This window comes from Sitophilus oryzae, unplaced genomic scaffold (assembly GCF_002938485.1).
Source record: "Sitophilus oryzae breed Bouriz unplaced genomic scaffold, Soryzae_2.0 scaffold_358_pilon_pilon, whole genome shotgun sequence".
In the NCBI taxonomy this organism is placed as follows: Eukaryota; Metazoa; Arthropoda; class Insecta; order Coleoptera; family Curculionidae; genus Sitophilus; species Sitophilus oryzae.
In genome coordinates, this window is record NW_022146927.1 from 130,404 (window position 1) to 152,753 (window position 22,350).

Sequence of the window (22,350 nt, forward strand, 5' to 3'; positions counted from 1 at the left end):
ATGGAACACACTGTATATTTTATGAGAATCAGATGCACAATTTAATTGTTCATAAAATTGTATTATACCATTTTTTAGCTATCTCTTCAAGTTTCCGTAGAAAATGCATTTTCTTGTAATTTAGAACTCATTTATCAATATACCCATGGAATACTGACATTTTAGATTATTTTTAAAGATGTACCAAATTTTTAAAGAATACAGGTATTAATATTGTCGATATAGTTTGTTTATTTCAGTAAAAAATAAAAAAAACTGTTTAAATATTTGTTAAAGAGGACCAATTAATATGATTCCAGTATTCAAACTACATTAATTGACTATTTGCGTTGATTAATAATTGCTTCGAATACTAAAAAATTGAATTTTGTATGTGTATTAAACAGTGTGGTAAAAACTAACACCTTAAAGATGATATTTGATTTTTTGAAAAATGCTTATTTATAACAACAGAGACATTCATTTTCAGAACTTATTATTATATTGACTTCTGATTCAAATCCACATTTATTTAGAATAATTTATTAACGAACATAATTAAGTATGTAATTAATTAGTATTTGGGCGAAAATAATGGTGGTATATTTAATTTAATTATATACTCTTAAAGATATAAATAATTTTCTTTTTGCATACAAATGGGCTAGTAATATTATTATTTTGCTAAAAACGATAATATTACTAGCCTGTACATTTTGTACATTTGTTGTACAAAAACAATCTAAAATGTCAATATTTCATAGGTATATTGATAAATGAGGTCTAAATTATAAGAAAATGCATTTTCTACGAAAACTTGAAGGGATAGATAAAAAGTGGTATAATACAATTTGATAGGCAATTAAATTGTGCATCTGATTCTCCAATAATATTCGGGCGTTCTATTTAAATTAAACAAGTTATTGCCGTTTAAAGCTACAAATAATTTAAAATAAAATTTTAGACACTCTGTATGAGGTAGTATTATTTTTATTATTCCAACAAAATAACTGATCAGTAAATAGACTTCAGTAAATATTTAATATTAAAAACTTTGATACCCTTGGAGAAATGAAGCTTAAAAATTTTTACTGCAATTTCACAAAATTGAAAATATTTCAAAAACGGTAAGGTTTAAGTGTAATAAACCTTAATCAAATTTACCTTTATTTTAATCGTAGAAACTAAAAACGTAATAATATACAGGGAGTTCCATTTAAAAAAATACAACTTTGATATTTTTTATTTATTTGGGACACTCTGTATCTTGTAAAAATATTTTTAAGCTTTAATAGTCCTTCAACGAACCCAAAACTTACAATTTGTAAAAATCTAATCGTTTAGCTACAATATTCCGTGTCGTATGTGGTGAACAACCCTGTATAAACAGAACATAAAATAATTTGTAATTTTTAGGGAAATATATCAATACATCATAATACTTAATCAATCTTAATAATAATTGAACTGCTTTTTTAATAATAATTGTCCTTATTTTGTAAATGTCTATGATATCGTTAAGGAAAACCTTTACATTATATTTTAAAATGCTTTATCAATGTCAGTGAGTTGAGTTAAGAAGCACTTAACTTACGCATTTTCCTTACCGCACTCCTTGTTTAGATGACTACCAAAGAGAAAAAAATATTTTGTAAAACATTTATTTTGCACTAAATTGGAAAAATATGTTATAAGTACCTTTTCATTTCCATAGTTGTGTACTTTTTTTCGGTGCACCACCGAATATACTATAAGTATATATTCTAAGTATTTTCATACTTAGAATATGTATATTCATACTTCTGTTTCAATAAAAAATGTCGATACCTATGTAGCGGATTCATCTCTCCAAAAAATCCTATATGGGTATTTCGCCACTATTCTGTTTCGATCTTGCTGGAAGCAATTCAGAAATGGCTCTAAATACCTCTTCTTCAATGTCAGAGGGAATACTTTCCGAATCGCTCATTTTTTAAACTAGTGACATCAATATTATTTACTGTCATATTGACATTGCCATGCATGGTGTTATTTGAACAAAGGTATTAAGGTAATTGATTTTTAGGATAGGTATATAGTTAAGTACAATAATTTTTAAAATTCGTTGTGTGTTTTTATAGTTAGACGTAGATAAAATATTGTACAATACACGCGAGTTAACTCCGTTGTTACTCACTTTTATCGTAAATATCTATTAAAGTGCGTTACAACAGTTTAATAACAGTTAAACGCTGCCAAATTGCTTGAGAAAATATAATAAGACTTAGAAAGTTCTAGGGTATAGTCTGTCCAACGAGAAGATCCTTGACAGTGATAGATGTGTCTGTCATTTTAATTTCAAAGTAGTTTATTTTATTTTACAAAGAAATAAGTTGGTACAACTGGAACGCATAGCAGGAAATATTTAAAATTTGATTGACAAGATGACAAGTCATTACTTCAAAATATTGTGAAAAAGAGTGTATAAAACTGAAAAAATGTAATCGAGTTATTTTATTTACTAAAAACGGTATGTGTTAATACAAAACAAACAAGAACAAGACACTACATACCAAAAAAATATAAAAAAGAACTATTATTTACTTTCAAGCTTTATGAAACTACCCGCATTTATGATTATATTTATCAATATAACTTATGTACAAATACAATTTGTAATATTCCACAGGAATAAATAAAACAACATAGGTAAATAAAACAAACTATTTTATTAATAATAACACCTACCAAATTTTATACCTTAAAGGTTGATTAATTAACTTTAATCTTAATTTTTTAAACCAGTACCTTTTGACATTATTTTTCTGCAGTACTAAAATCCATTATTTGCCTATCGTGTGATGTCGATATTTTACAGCTACTCCAGTTTTTAGTATGTGTTTAGTTTGATCCTTCTACCTTATACGAGATGCACTTATCTACGACGAAATGGTATACAAACTTTATCGATGGCAACTTCATTGGTGTATAAGACTTTCTGCCTGGGCAGCGAGTATTAACCATAAACTGTGCTCTGGGTCTACAGTTAATTTTCACTCGATTTTTCCTCCACTTGACTTCAAAAGACACAAAACACACGTAATAATACGAATCAAAATGCATCATCTTCCAAAACGCAGGGTATTTAACAAAAGTTGACACAAAATTATAACCTATAATTTGGCAAGACTTTGACAAGCCTCGAAAATGACAAAAATCTAAAGGCAAGTTCATACGCATCGGCGTCCGTTTGTCGTTCATCGTTCCGTCAAACCAATAAAATTGAAATACGATCTGTCATTTTTTAAATAAACCAATAAAACTGGTTAAAAACAACAAGACACGACGCATGACGGATTTATATTTAAACCCATCCATAGATAACTTAAAAATAATTAGAAACTTTTTTTAGTAAAATAAATAGATTGGTATGGGACGTCATCTGCTTCTCTTCTGTCATCGTCTGTCGAAATCTTACCTGAGAAAAAAAACAGAGTATATGTACTCTAAAATACTTTGATCTATATATACTCGTTCTTGATAATTTTCTACATCTTTGAAGGCTTTCTGTTAAACTGAAACTATGTCCCATTCATTTTAATCGCGTACAACTTGACCTTCTTCTTAAATGCATATTTGTACCACTAATTTTCTTATTTTAATAAGGATCTTAATTAAATTGATTTTCATAAGTAATTTGTTAAGTTTGTAGTCATACATATAGTTTATATTGTATAAATATAAAATAAAATGCAACTTCTAGTACCAGTTATATCATATATAAATATAGATTTTGAAGTTAATCGGCTTTACGCGCGCTGGGAGTAAAAATTAAAGGTCGTGACACACGAGCTAGCGAGACAAAAAGTGGTAAGGAAGCGCGCTGCGGTACTTTAATTTTTTTTAGTTATTAATTAGATACTGCACGCTATACATAATTACTATACAATACAGACATTTTTTAAATTTAATAGATGTTAGTAATAAAAAATATACGCACATAGTGCACACACTATTGAAAAAAAATTCCCGAAAGACTAACCGTTTTTTAAATAACAAATATTGTAATATTTGAGGGGCGTTTTCACCCTCTTGGAATTTGAGATTCGAGAAACCCCTCCTTATCGAACCTCTAGACCCCACAGTCAATCCGTTTATCAAAAATCAGCTTTAAACGTCAAGCAGTTTAAGCAGAATCGTGATTACTCAATGGTCATATTTTATGAAACACCCTGTATAAATTTTTAAAAAATACATAAAACACCAAAATAAAATATACATGTTTAAGATTTTTTCCGAAAAAACTCACCGGTTTTTAAATAAAAATATTCTAATATTTGAGGGGTGGTTTCACCCCCTTAGAATTCGAGTTTCGAAAAATCCCTTGTTATGAAACCTCTACCCAGTTTTAATAATCCGCTTTTTACATTAAGCGCTTTAAGCAGGATCGTGATTAACAAATGACCATATTTTTCGAAACACCCTGTACACATTTTTAAAAAAGCTTAAAATATGTAATAAAACAAAATAAAATATACGTGGTAAAGCGTTTTTTTGGAAACTTGACTTGAAAAAAATATTGTAATATTTGAGTGGTGGTTTCACCCCCTTGGAACTGGAATTTCGAAAAATTCCTCCTTATCGAACATCTACACCCTAGAATCAACCTGTATGCCAAAATTCAGCTTCTTACGTTGAGTGGTTTGAGCAAGATCGTGACTAATGAGTGAGTCAGTCACTTAAGGATTTTATATATTAGTATAGATATTTATTCTCCATTTTATCAATTCAAGAAGAAATAATAACATTTTAAAAATGTGGTTACGTTAAGAAACCACTTTTAAAACCTTAAGCTTATTTTGACCATAATAGTTAAAACAGTTTTATCATGGGAAAATTACTTTTTCATAATTTAGCAGAATATGATTTACATTTCTTGATTGATTATATTTGTAGTTATTTTTTGCAATAACATCTTTTAAGGACAGATATTTCAATCTAGAGTGCCATGGCTGTGTTAAAAACATCAATTTTTAATGAAGAAGCCTTAGAAAAATAAATTTTTCGTGTCTTGTCCTTGCCGGTTAAAAGATGCCCTAATCGTATTTTTATTCATATATCCATATTTTCAAATGGAATAAAGGCATTTTTACTTAGTAATAATATCACTTACCATATATTTCAAACATTTTTATGTTAAAATCTATTAAAATTAACGTTACTTCGTTTCATTCAAGATAAAATAGTGGGTAAAAGTAACACGTAACACGATATAACACGATACACAGTAACTGACATTTGTTGCTTGTGGTTTCATTCAGTTATTTCACCCCAAATAACTTGACCTACTTCTAGATGCACAATATCTCTATCTCACTCCCTCCCATCTCTTTCTATCTATTTTGTCTCTTCATTTTCTACCCCATCCTGCCCTGGCTCCAGCTTCGCGCCCCAATTTGATGCAGCAGTCCCAGACTGGATCGATAAAACAGGGGGCTGCATAAAATTGAATGTAAATATGATAATTGCTTGCATATAATATCGAAAATGGATTGGAAATACGTATATAATTTACGAGGTATTCGGTTAATAATTTCCATAAATCACAAAATATGGTATGCTATGCTTTTGTTATTGTTGCAATCTATACTAATATATAAAATCCTTAAGTGACTGACATACTGATTAATCACGATCCTGCTCAAACCACTCAACATAAGAAACTCAATTTTGGCATACAGGTTGATTCTAGGGTGTAGAGGTTCGATAAGAAGGGATTTTTTAAAATTCCAGTTCCAAAAGGGTGAAACCATCCCACAAATATTACAATATTTTTTATTTAAAAAACGGCCTAGTTTCCGAAAAAATGCTTAAACACGTATATTTTATTTTGTTTTTTTACATATTTTAAAATTTTTTAAAAATGTATACAGTGTGTTTCGAAAAATCTGGTCATTGATTAATCACGATCCTGCTTAAAGCGCCTGACGTAAAAAGCTGATTTTTGGAAAACAGATTGACTTTAGGGTGTAGAGGTTCGATAAGAAGGGATTTTTCGAAACTCGAATTCTAAGGGGGTGAAACTATCCCTCAAATATTAAAATATTTTTTATTTAAAAACCGGTGAGTTTTCCAGAAAAACTCTTAAACACGTATATTTTATTTTGTTGTTTTACATATTTTAAGACTTTTTATAAATTTATACAGGGTCTTTCATAAAATATGACCATTGAGTAATCACGATTCTGCTTGAACTGCTTGACGTTTAAAGCTGATTTTTGGCAAACGGATTGACTGTGGGGTGTAGAGGTTCGATAAGGAGGGGTTTCTCGAATCTCAAATTCCAAGAGGGTGAAAACGCGAATCAAATATTACAATATTTGTTATTTAAAAAACGGTTAGTCTTTCGGGAAAACGCTTGGACAAGCATAATTTATTTGGTTTTTTTACATATTTTGATTTTTTTTTAAAAATCATGGAGGGTGTTCCAAAAAGTTGGGTAATTTCTTAACCACGATTCTGCTTAAACTGCTTGACGTAAAAAGCTTATTTCTGGCAAACGTATTTTTCGAAAGTTAAATTCCAACGAGATAAAACTACCCCTCAAATATTATTACCAAGTTATATAATAATATCGCCATATTGTTTTTTCTCATGCTGACATAAATGTCTTTGACTGCTGACATGCTGACATTAATTCTTACGGGCTAGTAATTAATAAAATATTAAACAAAAAATTGTTGAGAAACCAGGTCGCACTACAATCTCAAGTAGATTTTAAACATGACAAATAAAATTTTCTTTTTTAATTTTCCTAAAAATCCTTTTCTTTAAGGTAGTAGTGGCACTTTTATCCACCCTGCAACTTCGTGATGAATAAAGCAATAATATTAATTTTCACTGAACATGAGGACATACTATTGAAGACTAGATTACCAAAATATCTAGTAATTATACCTTATAGTTTATAAATTATCGCTTGTCAAATTTCTCGACATTGACTCACTGACATATCATCCAAATTCTAACATACTTCTAGATGTGTCACAAACTTATAACCAAAGGATTTTGTAAAACAAAATCCACACCTCTATAAAGAAAATGGGCCCATCGAGCTTTGCTACTTGAGTCCCATTTTTCTTACCACTTAACCATTAAGTTATTCCTCGCTATAGTTGAACCTACTCCTATGTACTGTTCCATAGACGGTATCCGTGCTAGAACTCCAACTCCGTTCAGTAGATATGGTTCTTTATGCGGTTATTACTCTGATAACAACTGTCCTTTGACAGCTGCTAAGTTTGGCCATAAGCCTTTTATTGGAAGTTACCATAAACCATGCCGGAGACCCATAGAAGACTTTGGAATGAACCACGCTTGAATATAATTTTCGTTTTGAGGATCTTGGACCTCCTATATTTGGCCTCAGATCAAATAATGCCCTCAGAGCTCTTTTCTTTGCTGTGTTTCGTAAGTAATAATGGCGGTAGCTGTCATGGAATTGAACGATTAAAAAATAATCACAAATCATTTTTTTTAAATGGTGACCCACTTTTTGTATTTCACTAATGAAGGTTTTTGAATTCATTACTTTTTAACTATACATGTTCCTATACCTAAAATAAATCGTTTTTAAGTTATTTAATATTTAATTGAAAACGGATATTTTTCTTGATTTTATCTAGCTTCCTTTGACATTAAGTGTCAAACGGTCAGACAATTTATTTCCATACGTCAGAAATTTTCTATATCTCTATCTCTCTATCTTTTTTCTCTATCTGTAGAAATATCCTATATTATATATACTAGATCAGTGGATTTTAAACATGTTTCGTACTCGGATGGTTTAACTACTGTAACATCATAAATAAATTGTATACCAACACATAATGGCCAAACTTCAACAGACTTTAATATTCATAAACCTCATCAGAAGAAAATATTTTTTGATCCAAAGTTTTTTTTTCGTTATTAGAATAAATTACCTGCAATTTGCTAATTCATTACAACATTGAATAAAAGATGCAAAGTGTTTATACATACTATAATAGATAAATCTTCATTTAAAATTATGTGATAGATCTGCTTGCTTGTAGGATCTAGACTCATAAACTCAATAATTTATTTTATTGATATAACCAATAAAGTGGTAATGCTGAAATTTTGTTTTTGATTTGAGCAATAGGGTCCATTATTTCCATTATTTGATTCTGTTGTTGCTCTACAAAATGTTGATCTTTATCAAGGGATGTTTATGTGTATAATATTACTTATTATGTGTATAATAACACTGTATGATCGAAAAAACACGGCGTCCAGTTGACTTGGAAATGAACATCTCGATGACATTCTCCATATCATTTTGCATATAAAATGACAGCAATCTTCATTTCATAGGCATCGCTGACGCCGTTTTTTATTCGATTAAATTGTAGTTACGTGTATAATATTCATTTAATGGTTCCTGTTTTAGTTGCTGGTGTTCATATTTTGGTATTTTATTTTGTTGTTGCTCTACAAAATGTTAATATTTATGTGTATAACATTAGTCTTTCTGTGTATAATAATACTTATGTGTATAATATTCATTTAATGGTGCCCTTCTTGCTTGTTGCTGTTGTTGTAATTCAGAATTTAAATTAACCTGATGCAGTAGGTAGAGCTTCGTCCTCCAATATTTTCCTATGTAAATACTGAAGTGGACAGTATTTCTGATGACAATTTTATCACAAACTTTAACATCTTGTTCTTTAAAATGAAACTGCCATACCTTATCTGTAGATTCCAAAGCAATATCTAAATGCTTTTGACCATCACTGTAATCTAATTCTTGTCTGAAAATCAATACTTAATATTATCCTGATGATTTTGATTTTTGATAGATTTTTAAAATACAGCACTTACAGTTAACTATATTTCTTGAAAGTACCTACAATTTTATATATTTTCTACTTTTACTTGTTTAAAAAAATGCCAACAATTTGTGCATGTCTGTCAAACTTTAAAATCATTAAAAATAAATTTTATTTAGGTTGTAACTTTATAAAAAGGATTGTAAAAATATACTTTGTAACATGTATGTCAATAATCTTACGAAAAATGTTTACTACACTTTTGATTGACTCTAATTTTTAAGTTCAAAAATTTAAAATATTTTTTTTTCTAAAAAACGGTCAATGTTAGATATAGAATGTTTGACATCAAAGTTCATGAAATTTTAGAGAGAATTTAAGTATGTAATAAAAAATGGGGACCCCCATTTAAAATAAGAAAGTTTGCTGTCAACTTCCGGTATTTCCGGATGTGCCGCCATATTGAAAATATTTTTAATCGATAGATCTGATTGTGAAACTATGATGTGCAAAAAATCTCCGAGCTAGATGTTGTAGTTCTCTAGGAACTTCTAATGCACGCTCAACCTGGGACACCCTGTATATATGTCGTTTAGCTTACTGGACTCGGTGAGTATACGGTAATTCTCCTTAATGTCAAGACTCAAGAAAGAAAACTACTTGAAGAACTTTTAGTAAACAAGATTGTTTTAATGGCGGGTCTAAATTCGTCCTGGCAAGGTTTATTTTGCTGTCTCGTCTTTATTTTACAACTCGCCGGACACCTTTTATGTCTCAATTGGCCCCGAGGCTTTTTCGAGGGAAAAAATAACTTTATCTCAACGATCCCTTTGAAAGCTTTAAATTGAAGCAAAGCGTCCTTTGCGGTTTTTCGCTAAACTAATTTGTCTCTTTAAGTTCGTCGTTTAAAAAAAGGTTTTAGGGAAAATAAGATGTAGGTGGTGGAGAAAATTAGAAAAATGTTTGGTAACTTTTTCCACTAACTGAAAATTCCTACCACTAATTTTGACGTTTTGAATGCTTACATTCGAATTAGAGTAACAAACTTACGCTAATTGAAACCACTAATTTATTCCCCTAATTGCGAAGTTCTAAATGAAGCTTAATACCTTGTAAGTAATTATAGTTACACAATTGAATTTGACAGTTTTCGTACTTTTATGCTATAGAAATTTTTTTTTTTCTTCTCTTTGCTTAAGCGTTAAAATGGCATTTTTATTTTTGTCAATGACGTCGCAAAAATTAATACTTTTGTGACGTTTGAAAAAAAAATTCTATAGTTTGTACCCAAATCCAAATAAAATAAATTTGATACGAGGTTGTTTTTTATATTTTGTATATTATTGTACCTTTTGAAATGAATGAAGTTGTTTGAAATGAGGTGAATAACCCTGCATACACTCTATAAAATAATAACTGTTATTAATAAATTCCGATATAGTCTGTCCAACGAGAAGATCCTTGACAGTGATAGATGTGTCTGTCATTTTAATTTCAAAGTAGTTTATTTTATTTTACAAAGAAATAAGTTGGTACAACTGGAACGCATAGCAGGAAATATTTAAAATTTGATTGACAAGATGACAAGTGATTACTTCAAAATATTGTGAAAAAACTGTATAAAACTGAAAAAATGTAATCGAGTTATTTTATTTAATAAAACCGGTATGTGTTAATACAAAACAAACAAGAACATGACACTACATACCAAAAAAATATAAAAAAGAACTATTTTTTACTTTCAAGCTTTATGAAACTACCCGCATTTATGATTATATTTATCAATATAACTTATGTACAAATACAAATTTGTAATATTCCACAGGAATAAATAAAACAACATAGGTAAATAAAACAAACTATTTTATTAATAATAACACCTACCAAATTTTATACCTTAAAGGTTGATTAATTAACTTTAATCTTAATTTTTTAAACCAGTACCTTTTGACATTATTTTTCTGCAGTACTAAAATCCATTATTTACCTATCGTGTGATGTCGATATTTTACATCTACTCCAGTTTTTTAGTATGTGTTTAGTTTGATCCTTCTACCATATACGAGATGCACTTATCTACGACGAGATGGTATACAAACTTTAACGATGGGGTGTATAAGACTTTCTGTCTGGGCAGCGAGTATTAACCATAAACTGTGCTCTGGGTCTACAGTTAATTTTCACTCGATTTTTCCTCCACTTGACTTGAAAAGACACAAAACACACGTAATAATACGAATCAAAATGCATCATCTTCCAAAACGCAGGGTATTTAACAAAAGTTGACACAAAATTATAACCTATAATTTGGCAAGACTTTGACAAGCGTCAAAAATGACAAAAATCTAAAGGCGAGTTCATACGCATCGGCGTATTATAAACCAATAAAACTGGTTAAAAACAACAAGACACGACGCATGACGGATTTATATTTAAACCCATCCATAGATAACTTAAAATTATTAGAAACTTTTTTTAGTAAAATAAATAGATTGGTATGGGACGTCATCTGCTTTTCTTCTGTCATCGTCTGTCGAAATCTTACCTGAGAAAAAAAACAGAGTATATATAGTTTATACCAAATAAACGTTTAGTCACGTGATTAAGCTTTACCGGCACAGCTCTGCCCACTTTTACATATTTTCTTTTAATCAAAATATTTTAGGAAACCAAAATATATTATTTATAAACATAGGTGTAAGGGCCAATTTTTTTATTTTCAAGCGGTCAACTCAAACTTAAAAATAAAAACCATAAAACAAATTTAAAGGGCGTAAATAATAATAATATAAAATAAAAACAATACTAATAGATGGTACGTTACTAATGGTAATAGCGAACTTTGATCTGGGCGCTGCAAATGGACAAATGTTGTATAGCAACAAAAGTCTTGTATGACCTGGCTACCGAGATGACCTACCTGCAATTAAAGAAAAAACATGGTGTGAGCAACAATGTTACCAGTTATTATTAAAATAAAGTGAATTTAAAATTAAACAGGTATTTGAATAATTTATTAATTGTCCAACCTAAAAATATAAGTTTAAATAAAATAATAAAATGCCACACAGGCTAGTCACGCAGACTATTAAAAATATCTGCCACACAGGCTAAAAAACAAGCCAAAGAGGGTATCAAAATGCCACACAGGCTAAAAAACCATGCCACACAGGCTAGTCACACAGACTATTAAAAAAATATGCCACACACACTATCAAATGCCACACAGGCTAAAAAAACTAGGCTAAATAACATGCTAAAAGTGCTAAAACAGGCTAAAAAACATGCCACACAGGCTAGTCACACAGACTATTAAAAATATGCCACACAGGCTATCCAATGCCATACAGGCAAAAAGCAAGCCACACAGGCTATCAAAATGTCTCACAGGCTAGTCACACAGACTATTAAAAAATATGCCACACAGGCTATCCAATGCCATACAGGCTAAAAAAGCAAGCCACACAGGCTATCAAAATGCTACACAGGCTAAAAAAAATACACAAGTTAATAGTCAAACTACACTACAGGGCTAACTACTCTTCAAGGCTAACTACGCTACGGGCCTAACTACATGTCAAGGCTGACTACGCTACAGGACTAACTAATCTTCAAGGCTAACTATAGAAAATAATAAAGTAAAATAAAAATAATTCAACCAAGATCAATTTGACTTATTATTTGGTCTTATTCGCGAAATTTAAATTCCAGTTAGTCAAGCCGGCGCCGAATATTTAATGGTTGGCAACGACGAATTTAAAAATCGCGCCTTTGATTATGTAACCAAAAGTTTAATTGATATCAAATATATACTCAATGTTCTAGTTATCCAGAACTCCTATGCATTGTGATAAATCAACTAAATAATCAATAAATGTCAACTTTCACATTTCCCCCCACTTCAAAGTCGATTTATTTCTAATTAAAACCGCCTCTAATGACCCCTACCATTTTCACGACTAGTTATAGCAACGCCCTCTATGATAATTAATTACGCCGACCCCGATGGGGTTCACTGGATCACAGCCCACGTGATATTTCTTTGGCGAGCGCCGCCGGCTGGATGTTGCCGTCTGCTGCGCCTTTGTTATCGAAATCGTCCAGAAAATAAACGACAGTCTATTAAGGATATTTACCGGAGTGACGTCATCGACGCGTTTGCATAGGCTATTTTTGCTGACGTATATCGAGATATAGGAGCTGGTTCTAATTTTAGCGTCGATTGAAGAGATAGAATGTGCAGAAATTTTAAAATTCAAAGGAAAATATAATGTATATTTATAGCAAAATCTTTCTGAAATATAATATTGCCTATACATTTTAAATGAAAAAAATTGGCGCCGGGAGGCACGTGTTAATAAAAAGTTGGTAGGCAGTTCTTTTAGTTTCAATTATCTCAAAAACTGCGACTTTTACTGATTTTGATGTTATTACAAATTTTGTTGCAAATATTATTCCTAATCTTAAATTGAAAACCGCGTTTCGCTAGCTACTGTAATTTTAGAGTTACGATTTTTTTTAAATTTTTAACCCCCTTCCATACTCCCTTACCAACCACCCACCCCCACCAAAAACTAATGGCCAGATTCTCGGGTGCCACAGTATTTTTGTGCCAAATTTGGGTAAAATCGGTTTAGCGGTTTTTGAGTTATCGTGTTACAGACAAACGGACAGACAATGTGATCCAAATAACTCATATTGAATGAAATCAAAATATTTTGTTTTGGTTTGTAGCCCTCAATTTTACATAACAAAATTGTCACTCTAAATCGCTGTCTTTTTTAGACAGATGTCACTTATCTTGTCATTGCCCAAGCTACGCCGCTGACTATTATAGAATTAGGTAGTAGTTTCTTCTAAAATTAAATAATAATTTTAATATAACATACTATGTTTTTATAATAAATATAAAAAAGGATAAAACTTTTGGAATTTGAAAATATAACTCCATTTAAACATGGCAAAATTTCATTTCTGGACTTTCATTCACTCCAAGTTATTAAAAATGTCTGCAGCAAAGATTTCTTTGATCTTTTTCATCAAAAACCAGAATAAACGTATCTCTTTGAAGTCCGGGAAAAGTACATTTGTCGACGATAGGATAAACAAGTAAAAAAACTTCGAAATATCGATTTCCTTCCATGTAGGTATGCCGCAATATGCTCTATATATTCATACGAATTCATATTTTCCTCGGAATTGCAATATTGCAACCCTGACAAAATGCGAAACGAGAATGTTACATGATGGCTGGTTTGCATAATACATTTTTAAATCGAGATTACGGTAATGAGTTGTTTCATTCAAGGAAATCTCGATTAGACGTTGTGTCAAAGCCAATTCTAACATACCAACTTTGTTGACGCTGTTGAGAATTTTTTCGATTGGATGTGCGTGATAGGTTAGTGGAGTGGCTCGTGCTAAGACGACAGGTGCTTATCAATCATTTCATTTTAAAATTTTAACAGAAAATACAATAATTTACCTGTGAATTGAAGTGACACACTACATCTCACTTTCCCGTATTCCTTCGTTGGACAGACTTTACATTAATAAGGTCATATAGTCTGTCCAACGACAAAAACCTTTTCAGTGATAGATGTCGTCATTTTAAATTCAAAGTAGTTTATTTTATTTCACAAAGAAATAAGTTGGTATAATTGGAACTTTATGATATACTTTGTGCCTTCTTGGACATTGCAGGGGCGTTTGACAATATATCTCACAAGGTGGTCAAGCGATCTCTTGAAACAAGAGGGGTGAACAGTACGATAATTCGCTGGTTTTGGGAAATGCTCTCAACACGAACAGCAGAGGCTGAGATAGGTATCAAAACTGTAGTTGTTAAAACAACGCAAGGAACTCCACAAGGTGGAGTGACCTCCCCCCTACTGTGGAGCTTGGTAGTGGATGAACTACTGGAAGAATTAACTCTAGCGGGAATACACTGCATAGGGTATGCAGATGACATAGTCATCATTGCACGGGGGAAACATGAAGGCACCCTGTGTGATATTATCCAAAGACGACTCCGCATCGCTGAGAGATGGTGCAGGACTGTCGGGCTGAGTATTAACTCAGATAAAACCGCAGTAGTGCCATTCACCAGAAAGCGAAGTTTGAAAAACGAAAAAAATTCATCTAGATGGAAAGGAAATACTGCCATCACAGGAAATGAAATATCTGGGAATAACCCTGGATAGTAAACTTCTCTGGAACAGGCATATTAAGAACATTACCAGCAAAGCCACAAAGGCTCTCATGATAGGCGGGAAATACGTGGGGCTGTGCCCCTAACATTTTGCGCTGGATGTATACCATGATAGATGTGGAAGACCCATGATTACTTATGGAGCAGTTGCTTGGTATACAAAACTAGAGCAACGTACAGCAAGGCAAAACCTGTGCAAAGTACAGAGACTGGCATGTATCTGCATCACAGGTGCCATGAGAACATGTCCAACAGCAGCAATGGAGGTCATTCTAGACCTAACACCACTGCACATTGTCGTCGGTAGCTATGCCAATGCGACAATGATTAGAATGGTCATTGACGGAAACAGTACTGGGAGAATTTTCAGGTCAGGGGCTTGGAACACCCTCAAAAAGAAAATTCCACTTCTCCAACTCCCAGTGGATGACATACAAAGAATTTACAACTTTGAGAAACACCTCACTGTAGTATTGAGTACCATACCATCACGTGGTATACTGATGCTTCCAAAACCAAAGCAGTGACAGGGATAGGAATATTTGGGCCGAAAACTAAATACTCCGAACCAATGTGCACCTACCCCAGTATCCTTCAGGCAGAAATTTGCGCTATCGAAAAATGCGTACAATTTATCTTAGATAGGAACTATCGAAAACAGGAAATTGCCATCCTATCCGATAGTCAAGAGAAGCTCAACAAATTAGGAAAAGAAAATAAAATCCTCCTACTCTGGGTGCCTGCTCACCAAGGGATAGAAGGCAATGAAAAAGAAAATGATCTAGCTAGAAAAGGAGCGAACACTCCACTAACTGGACCAGAACCGTTCTGTTTTCCAAACGGGAACCAACTGAAAGCGGAACTGAAGAATCTGGAAGACTCTATCCGTAACTTGGAATGGGTGTCCTCCAACGGTCTAAGACACTCGAAAAAGTTCCTCAGAACTTATGACCGAGAAAAATCAAAGGTTTTCCTTGATTTAAGTAAAAACAATCTTCGTCTCTTCAACGCTAACCGCGGCGATCTCGCCTATCTCTTTCTCACAAGATTGATTGTTGAACGGGGCGGGAATCCACGAGCTTGCGACGTTACTAACTGACATCTTGATAGAAACTGCAGACCTGCCGCGTCTTTTGCGTGTTTTTAATGGACACAAATGGAAAAGAACGCTTAAAACGCTAAAAACGCTTTCTGTGTGACCGTAGGCTAAGGTATATGAGTTTACACTTCTGAGATATTCTATTATGTATTACTGATACAGAAACAAATAAAATAGGACATTTCTATTCCAGTTCGAAACAAAGAAACATAAATATAGCTTTATTCTTATATTTTATAGATCCACATTTGCTGTTTTATCATCCCTCGAGGAAACCAGGAAATCGTACAATAGATCTCTATTTTACTTTGTACGCTCAGGAAGTGCTTTTCTATTTCCTTTAAAGCGACGAAAATCCAAAACAAGTAAGATTTATATTTTATTAGATGTTTCGAGGAAAAACGGGAAGAAAACGGAACAAGATTTAAAAGCAGCAATTTTCAATGAACGGGTTTTCTATTTTCTTTTCGTGGCACATTTTCCCAAGTCTTAATGGAAGCATCAGAGTGGAGCAATATTTCTAAGATTTTTAAATAACTTCATAGAATTATAAAAAGACAAATTAGACGAACAGGCGACTAATCTATACTAATATATAAAGTCATGAAGTGACTGACATACTGATTAATCACGATCCTGCTCAAACCACTCAACGTAAGAAGCTCAATTTTGGCATTCAGGTTGATTCTAGGGTATAGAGGTTCGATAAGAAAGGATTTTTCGAAATTCCAGTTTCAAGGGGGTGAAACCACCCCTCAAATATTACAATATCTTTTATTTAAAATACGGTCAAGTTTCCGAAAAAACGCTTAAACACGTATATTTTATTTTGTTTTTTTACATATTTTAAGATTTTTTATATATGTATACAGGGTGTTTCGCAAAATATGGTCATTGATTAATCACGATCCTGCTTAAAGCGCTTGACGTAAAAAGCTGATTTTTGGAAAACAGATTGACTTTAGGGTGTAGAGGTTCGATAAGAAGGGATTTTTCGAAACTCGAATTCTAAGGGGGTGAAACTATCCCTCAAATATTAAAATATTTTTTATTTAAAAACCGGTGAGTTTTTCGGAAAAACTCTTAAACACGTATATTTTATTTTGTTGTTTTACATATTTCAAGATTTTTTATAAATTTATACAGGGTGTTTCATAAAATATGACCATTGAGTAATCACAATTCTGCGTAAACTGCTTGACGTTTAAAGCTGATTTTTGGCAAACGGATTGACTGTGGGGTGTAGAGGTTCGATAAGGAGGGATTTCTCGAACGTCAAATTCCAAGAGGGTGAAGACGCCCCTCAAATATTACAATATTTGTTATTTAAAAAACGGTTACTCTTTCGGAAAAACGCTTGGACAAGCATAATTTATTTGTTTTTTTTACATATTTTGAAAATTTTTAAAAAATCATACACGGTGTTCTAAAAAGTTGGGTAATTTCTTAACCACGATTCTGCTTAAACTGCTTGACGAAAAAAGCTTATTTTTGGCAAACGGATTTTTCGAAAGTCAAATTCCAACGAGATGAAACTACCTCTCAAATATTACCAAGTTATCTAATAATATCGCCATTGTTTTTTCTCATGCTGACATAAATGTGAGAAAATTTTATCCAGTTTGTATGTTAATGGAAATGCTTGCTTTGCTTTATCATCACCATTACAAATGATTAAATTGGACGCGAACGAAGTCGCTGGGACACGCTAGTTTGATTATATTTTTGATGTAGCTATCGGCCTGTTCCACTGCAATCTTTTCAGATCTATTGTGGTCTAGTTCTGATCTGTAAATTACATTCTACAGTTCTACCCTTTTTAAAAAGGCTAACAAGTGAGCGACTGTGTACTCCACATAGTAGTGATGGGCATTACGACTCTTTTTAGTGAATCGAATCACACGATTAGTCTCAGAAGCCTTATGACATTGTGATGATTCAAAAATGTAAATATTTGAAAAAGTTTTGAAATTTAATAAAATGTTTTTTTTTGTTTTCAGATACGACAACTTCAGAAAAATGAAAACCTACGCCGCTTTGTTGGCCATCCTGCTTGTAGCAGCCAAAGTAAACGCTTGGGGAGGCCTTTTTAATCGCTTCTCCCCTGAAATGTTGGCCAACATGGGCTATGGTGGGCATGGCGGAGCAATTGTAAGTATACATGAAGTCCTTTTCAATTCATTTTTATTTATAATTTAAAGAAAAAAAATAAGCAAACTTTTACCCATATCATATACCGACATTAAAAAGATTCAAGAGATATAAGTTTCTTTTATCGAGATTTATCAGCCCCGAAAATATTTGCACTTATTTAAAACTCACTAATATGTACAGGATGTCCATTTTTAACACCATAACACTAAAGCACGGAGAAATCATATACGACTACAAAATAGACAGCATTACAATGGGAAACTGCAATATGGTAAAAGACCTTGGCGTCTATATCGACAAGCGTCTCAGTTTTAACTATCACGTAGAGGAAATCTGTAAAGCGTCACTGAAGGCACTGGGTTTTATATCACGCACAACTAAGAACTTCCACAATATTCCGTGTCTTATTGCTCTCTACAACGCATTTGTGAGGTCAAGGCTGGATTATGCTGCATTGGTGTGGTCTCCATTTTATAGTAGCCACGAGCAACGTCTGGAAAATGTCCAACGTCGTTTTTTAAAATTATTGTTTTTTAAAGAGGATGGAATATATCCTCCTCAAGGTTATGATCACGGCCGATTGTTGAAGAGATGGAATTTCCTTTCGTTAAAGGATAATAGACTTCGTTCGTCTATCATATTCCTATATAAGTTGTCTAATTGTCTATTGGATTCTCCTTCTCTTCTCGGTGAACTTTGCTGGCATGTACCGTCCGTAAATACTAGAATGAAAACGACGTTTTATACAAAAACACCAAGTACCGTCCTTGCAAGCAGAGCTCCACTACATCGTGCCTGTTGCAGTTTCAACGACATCAGTAGACAGACAGATTTGGATCTCTTCCACAACTCCCTCCAAAGTTTCAAAGGGCATCTGGACACTCATTTCTTCAAACGTTAATTGTTATCTATTTCTTCATCTATCTTTTGTTTCACATATATACACTTTCTTTTTCAGTATTTTTTTTATATTCTATTAATTATTACTGTATTTCATATTAATATGTCTAAATTGTCTTTTGTATGGGTAAATACCTGTTAGGCAATAAAGTTATTATTATTATTATTATTATTATAATTATTTATAAGCGTAAATTGGATTTCAGAGAGATGGAGAGGACAACTTCCTGGAGGAATACGGAACTGAAGTTGATGAGGAACCTTGCTACGGGAGAAGGTGTACTTCTAATGAGAATTGTTGCCCTGGATCTGTTTGCATCGACGTGGATGGAGGTGAGATGTGCTCAATATGTAGAGACATGAAAATAGTAACAACAAATCGTTATCAAAACATTTACAACAAAAGAATTGTTAGTTCGAAAAATATAGTTGTCAATACTGCCTTAAGTCACAATCCAAATCTTATGCCCTCTTCTTGAAAAAAAGGAACCAATTTATTTTTTTTTTCATGGCTGTATTTATTCGAAACGAGATACGTCATAGACTTGGAAATAGTACACAAAAACTTAAACCCATCATACATTGTAAAATGGTGTTTGTGCATTTTTTTCGAGTTGTATAATATTGAACTTTTAACTAACTCTGAGCGTGGGATAGGTAGATAAAGATATCTTGCTTCGCGTTCCTGAGTGGATAAGTGTGAGATGGCCTTTCTTGAGAAGCTGATATACATGCTTACGTATTAGGCAAACGGATTCAAATATAAATAAAGCAGGAAGAGTTAATATTTTTAATTTTTTAAAAAAGTCCTAGCAATGAGTTCTGCTGTTTAGTCCCAGTGAATATCGAACAGCTCTCTTCTGGAGCTTGAAAATGCGGTCAAATTGAGTCGCACATCACGTACCCCAGAATGGGAGGGCATATCTGAGGTACGAGTCAAAAAGCGCATAAAGGCGGGTTCTCACTTGTCAGTTTCGCTGACGCAGTCTGACTGATTCATTATCAATGAAAAATAAAAATCAACGATTGTATTCACACGTTTCATGTTTTGCTACATTCAGTATTCAGTTGGTCCAAACATTTTAACGTGGTGATTTCGCAGACATGAAAATGGTTAAAACAAAATTGAAACCAGGTGTTCGCGAAGTTTGTTTACAATTAGCAAATGAATTACAGAATATTCTGGTGAATCAGAAAAGAAGAAAACGTTTTTTTTAAAGCAGATACGTCTACAAGAAACCGTTGATGTTCTATTTTAACAGAACGTCAACGGTTTCTTGTAGACGTATCTGCTTTAAAAAAAAGCGTGTTCTCATAATAGTTTGAATTTAAATATTTTAAATAGTTTTTTTTCTTTATTCTTTGATTTTTTTTTGCTTCCGACGATAGACTTTCCGAAACGTTAAGCATTTTTTTCTTTGTTAAGCCAATTTGTATAACTGTAAACATAACTTCTTATAAGCAGTGTCCGTTTAGGTTTAACGCCAGAAGTGTTTACAAAAAATAACTATTTTATTTTGTAGATTTTCTTGCAGTGCAGTGGCGAAATACCCATAAAGGAGTTTTTTGGAGATATACATTAAAATAATTAATTAACTTTAACTTGTAAACTGAACAAATCACGAAAATGTAGTTCTCACGCTTCAGTTTCTATTCATTATTCGATAATGATCAGTCAAAAATGAAAAAAGTAGAACTGGTTTTCACTTTAACTGAAAGTACGAATTTACTGATCATTTAACATGAAAATGTGTTCTGACGTTCATTATTTGTTCAGTATCACTGAATCAGTCAGACTGCGTCAGCGAAACTGACAAGTGATAACCCAGTAATAAACAGTTCTAGCCACTGACAAGTTAAGCTCCTTAAGGCGGGTTCTCACTTGTCAGTTTCGCTGACGCAGTCTGACTGATTCAGTGATACTGAACAAACAATGAACGTCAGAACACATTTTCATGTTAAATGATCAGTACATTCGTACTTTCAGTTAAAGTGAAAACCAGTTCTACTTTTTTTCATTTTGACTGATCATTATCGAATAATGAATAGAAACTGAAGCGTGAGAACTACATTTTCGTGATTTGTGCAGTTTACAAGTTAAGTTAATTAATTCTTTTAATATAGTTTCACTAGCACCCCGTTTATTTCTTCGCAATATCCAGGACCTGACCATCTACGACGTTTTTTTTTTCTTTTCTGATTCACCAGAATATTCTGTAATTCATTTGCTAATTGTAAACAAACTTCGCGAACACCTGGTTTCAATTTTGTTTTAACCATTTTCATGTCTATACGAAATCACCACATTAGAATGTTTGGACCAACTGAATACTGAATGTAGCAAAACATGAAACGTGTGAATACAATCGTTGTTTTTTATTTTTCATTGATAATGAATCAGTCAGACTGCGTCAGCGAAACTGACAAGTGAGAACCCGCCTTTAGAAAGAGATCCATGTCCTATTTCAAAGAATTGTCTATAACAAGCCCTAAAAATTTTACAGATTTTACGACGTCAATGGTGGTGTTGTTAAGTACAAAAGGCTGCAGCGAGTTTTTATACGACAAAGCTTTAGTTATAGGAATGTTGAGACTCAGGAGGTTCGAATCGCACCAAGATTTAATGGTGATTAAGTCATTTGATATAATCCTATGAAGTGCCGTGATGTCCTTGTTGCTCCAAGTGAAGCTAGTGTCGTCCGCAAAAAGACATATTTTGCCACTGAATTTTATGTTAGCAATATCGTTAATAAAAAGAGGAAACAAAACAGGGCCTAGTACTGAGTCTTGTGGTACTCCGCATTCTATTGGCTTGCTAGAAGACAACGTGGTAGTTATGTGGTATAATATTGGTCTAACTCAACAGTAACGGTTCAAACAGCATAAAGTTTTTTGAAAAAAATTATTAATCTGAATATTATATTTATGATACACATTATTTTCATAAAACACCGTACGCCCATGCCTATTTTATGAATGAAATTGGGCGTGTTTTGTTTACAACTGCGTTCCCCTGCCGATACCCCGTAGCTACAGATCCGTTGGCCACACTATAAGTTAAACAGTGACACTTGTTTCGCTCATACGAGCATCATCAGACAAATACAATTAAACTCAATCCACACACACTTTTATACTTTACATATTAAAACAACACTCGTTGTGTTGAGACTACT

At 32.6% G+C, this 22,350-nt stretch overlaps 1 protein-coding gene and 1 long non-coding RNA gene across 2 annotated transcripts in view; one reads left to right on the top strand and one right to left on the bottom strand.

Moving 5' to 3' along the window:
- Positions 1 to 22,350, top strand: part of LOC115884912 (ITG-like peptide) — a 51,462-nt gene that overhangs the window by 6,180 nt on the left and 22,932 nt on the right. The window contains exons 2-3 of the mRNA XM_030903638.1: positions 18,121 to 18,271; positions 19,381 to 19,507. Coding sequence (XP_030759498.1) covers positions 18,140 to 18,271; positions 19,381 to 19,507 — 259 coding nt within the window. The 5' untranslated portion in view covers positions 18,121 to 18,139. The remainder of the gene's footprint in view (positions 1 to 18,120; positions 18,272 to 19,380; positions 19,508 to 22,350) is intronic.
- Positions 7,908 to 8,131, bottom strand: LOC115884913. The gene is made up of 2 exons (XR_004050630.1): positions 8,002 to 8,131; positions 7,908 to 7,943 (listed from the first exon to the last, which is right to left on the bottom strand). It is a non-coding gene; the product is annotated as an uncharacterized LOC115884913 (long non-coding RNA).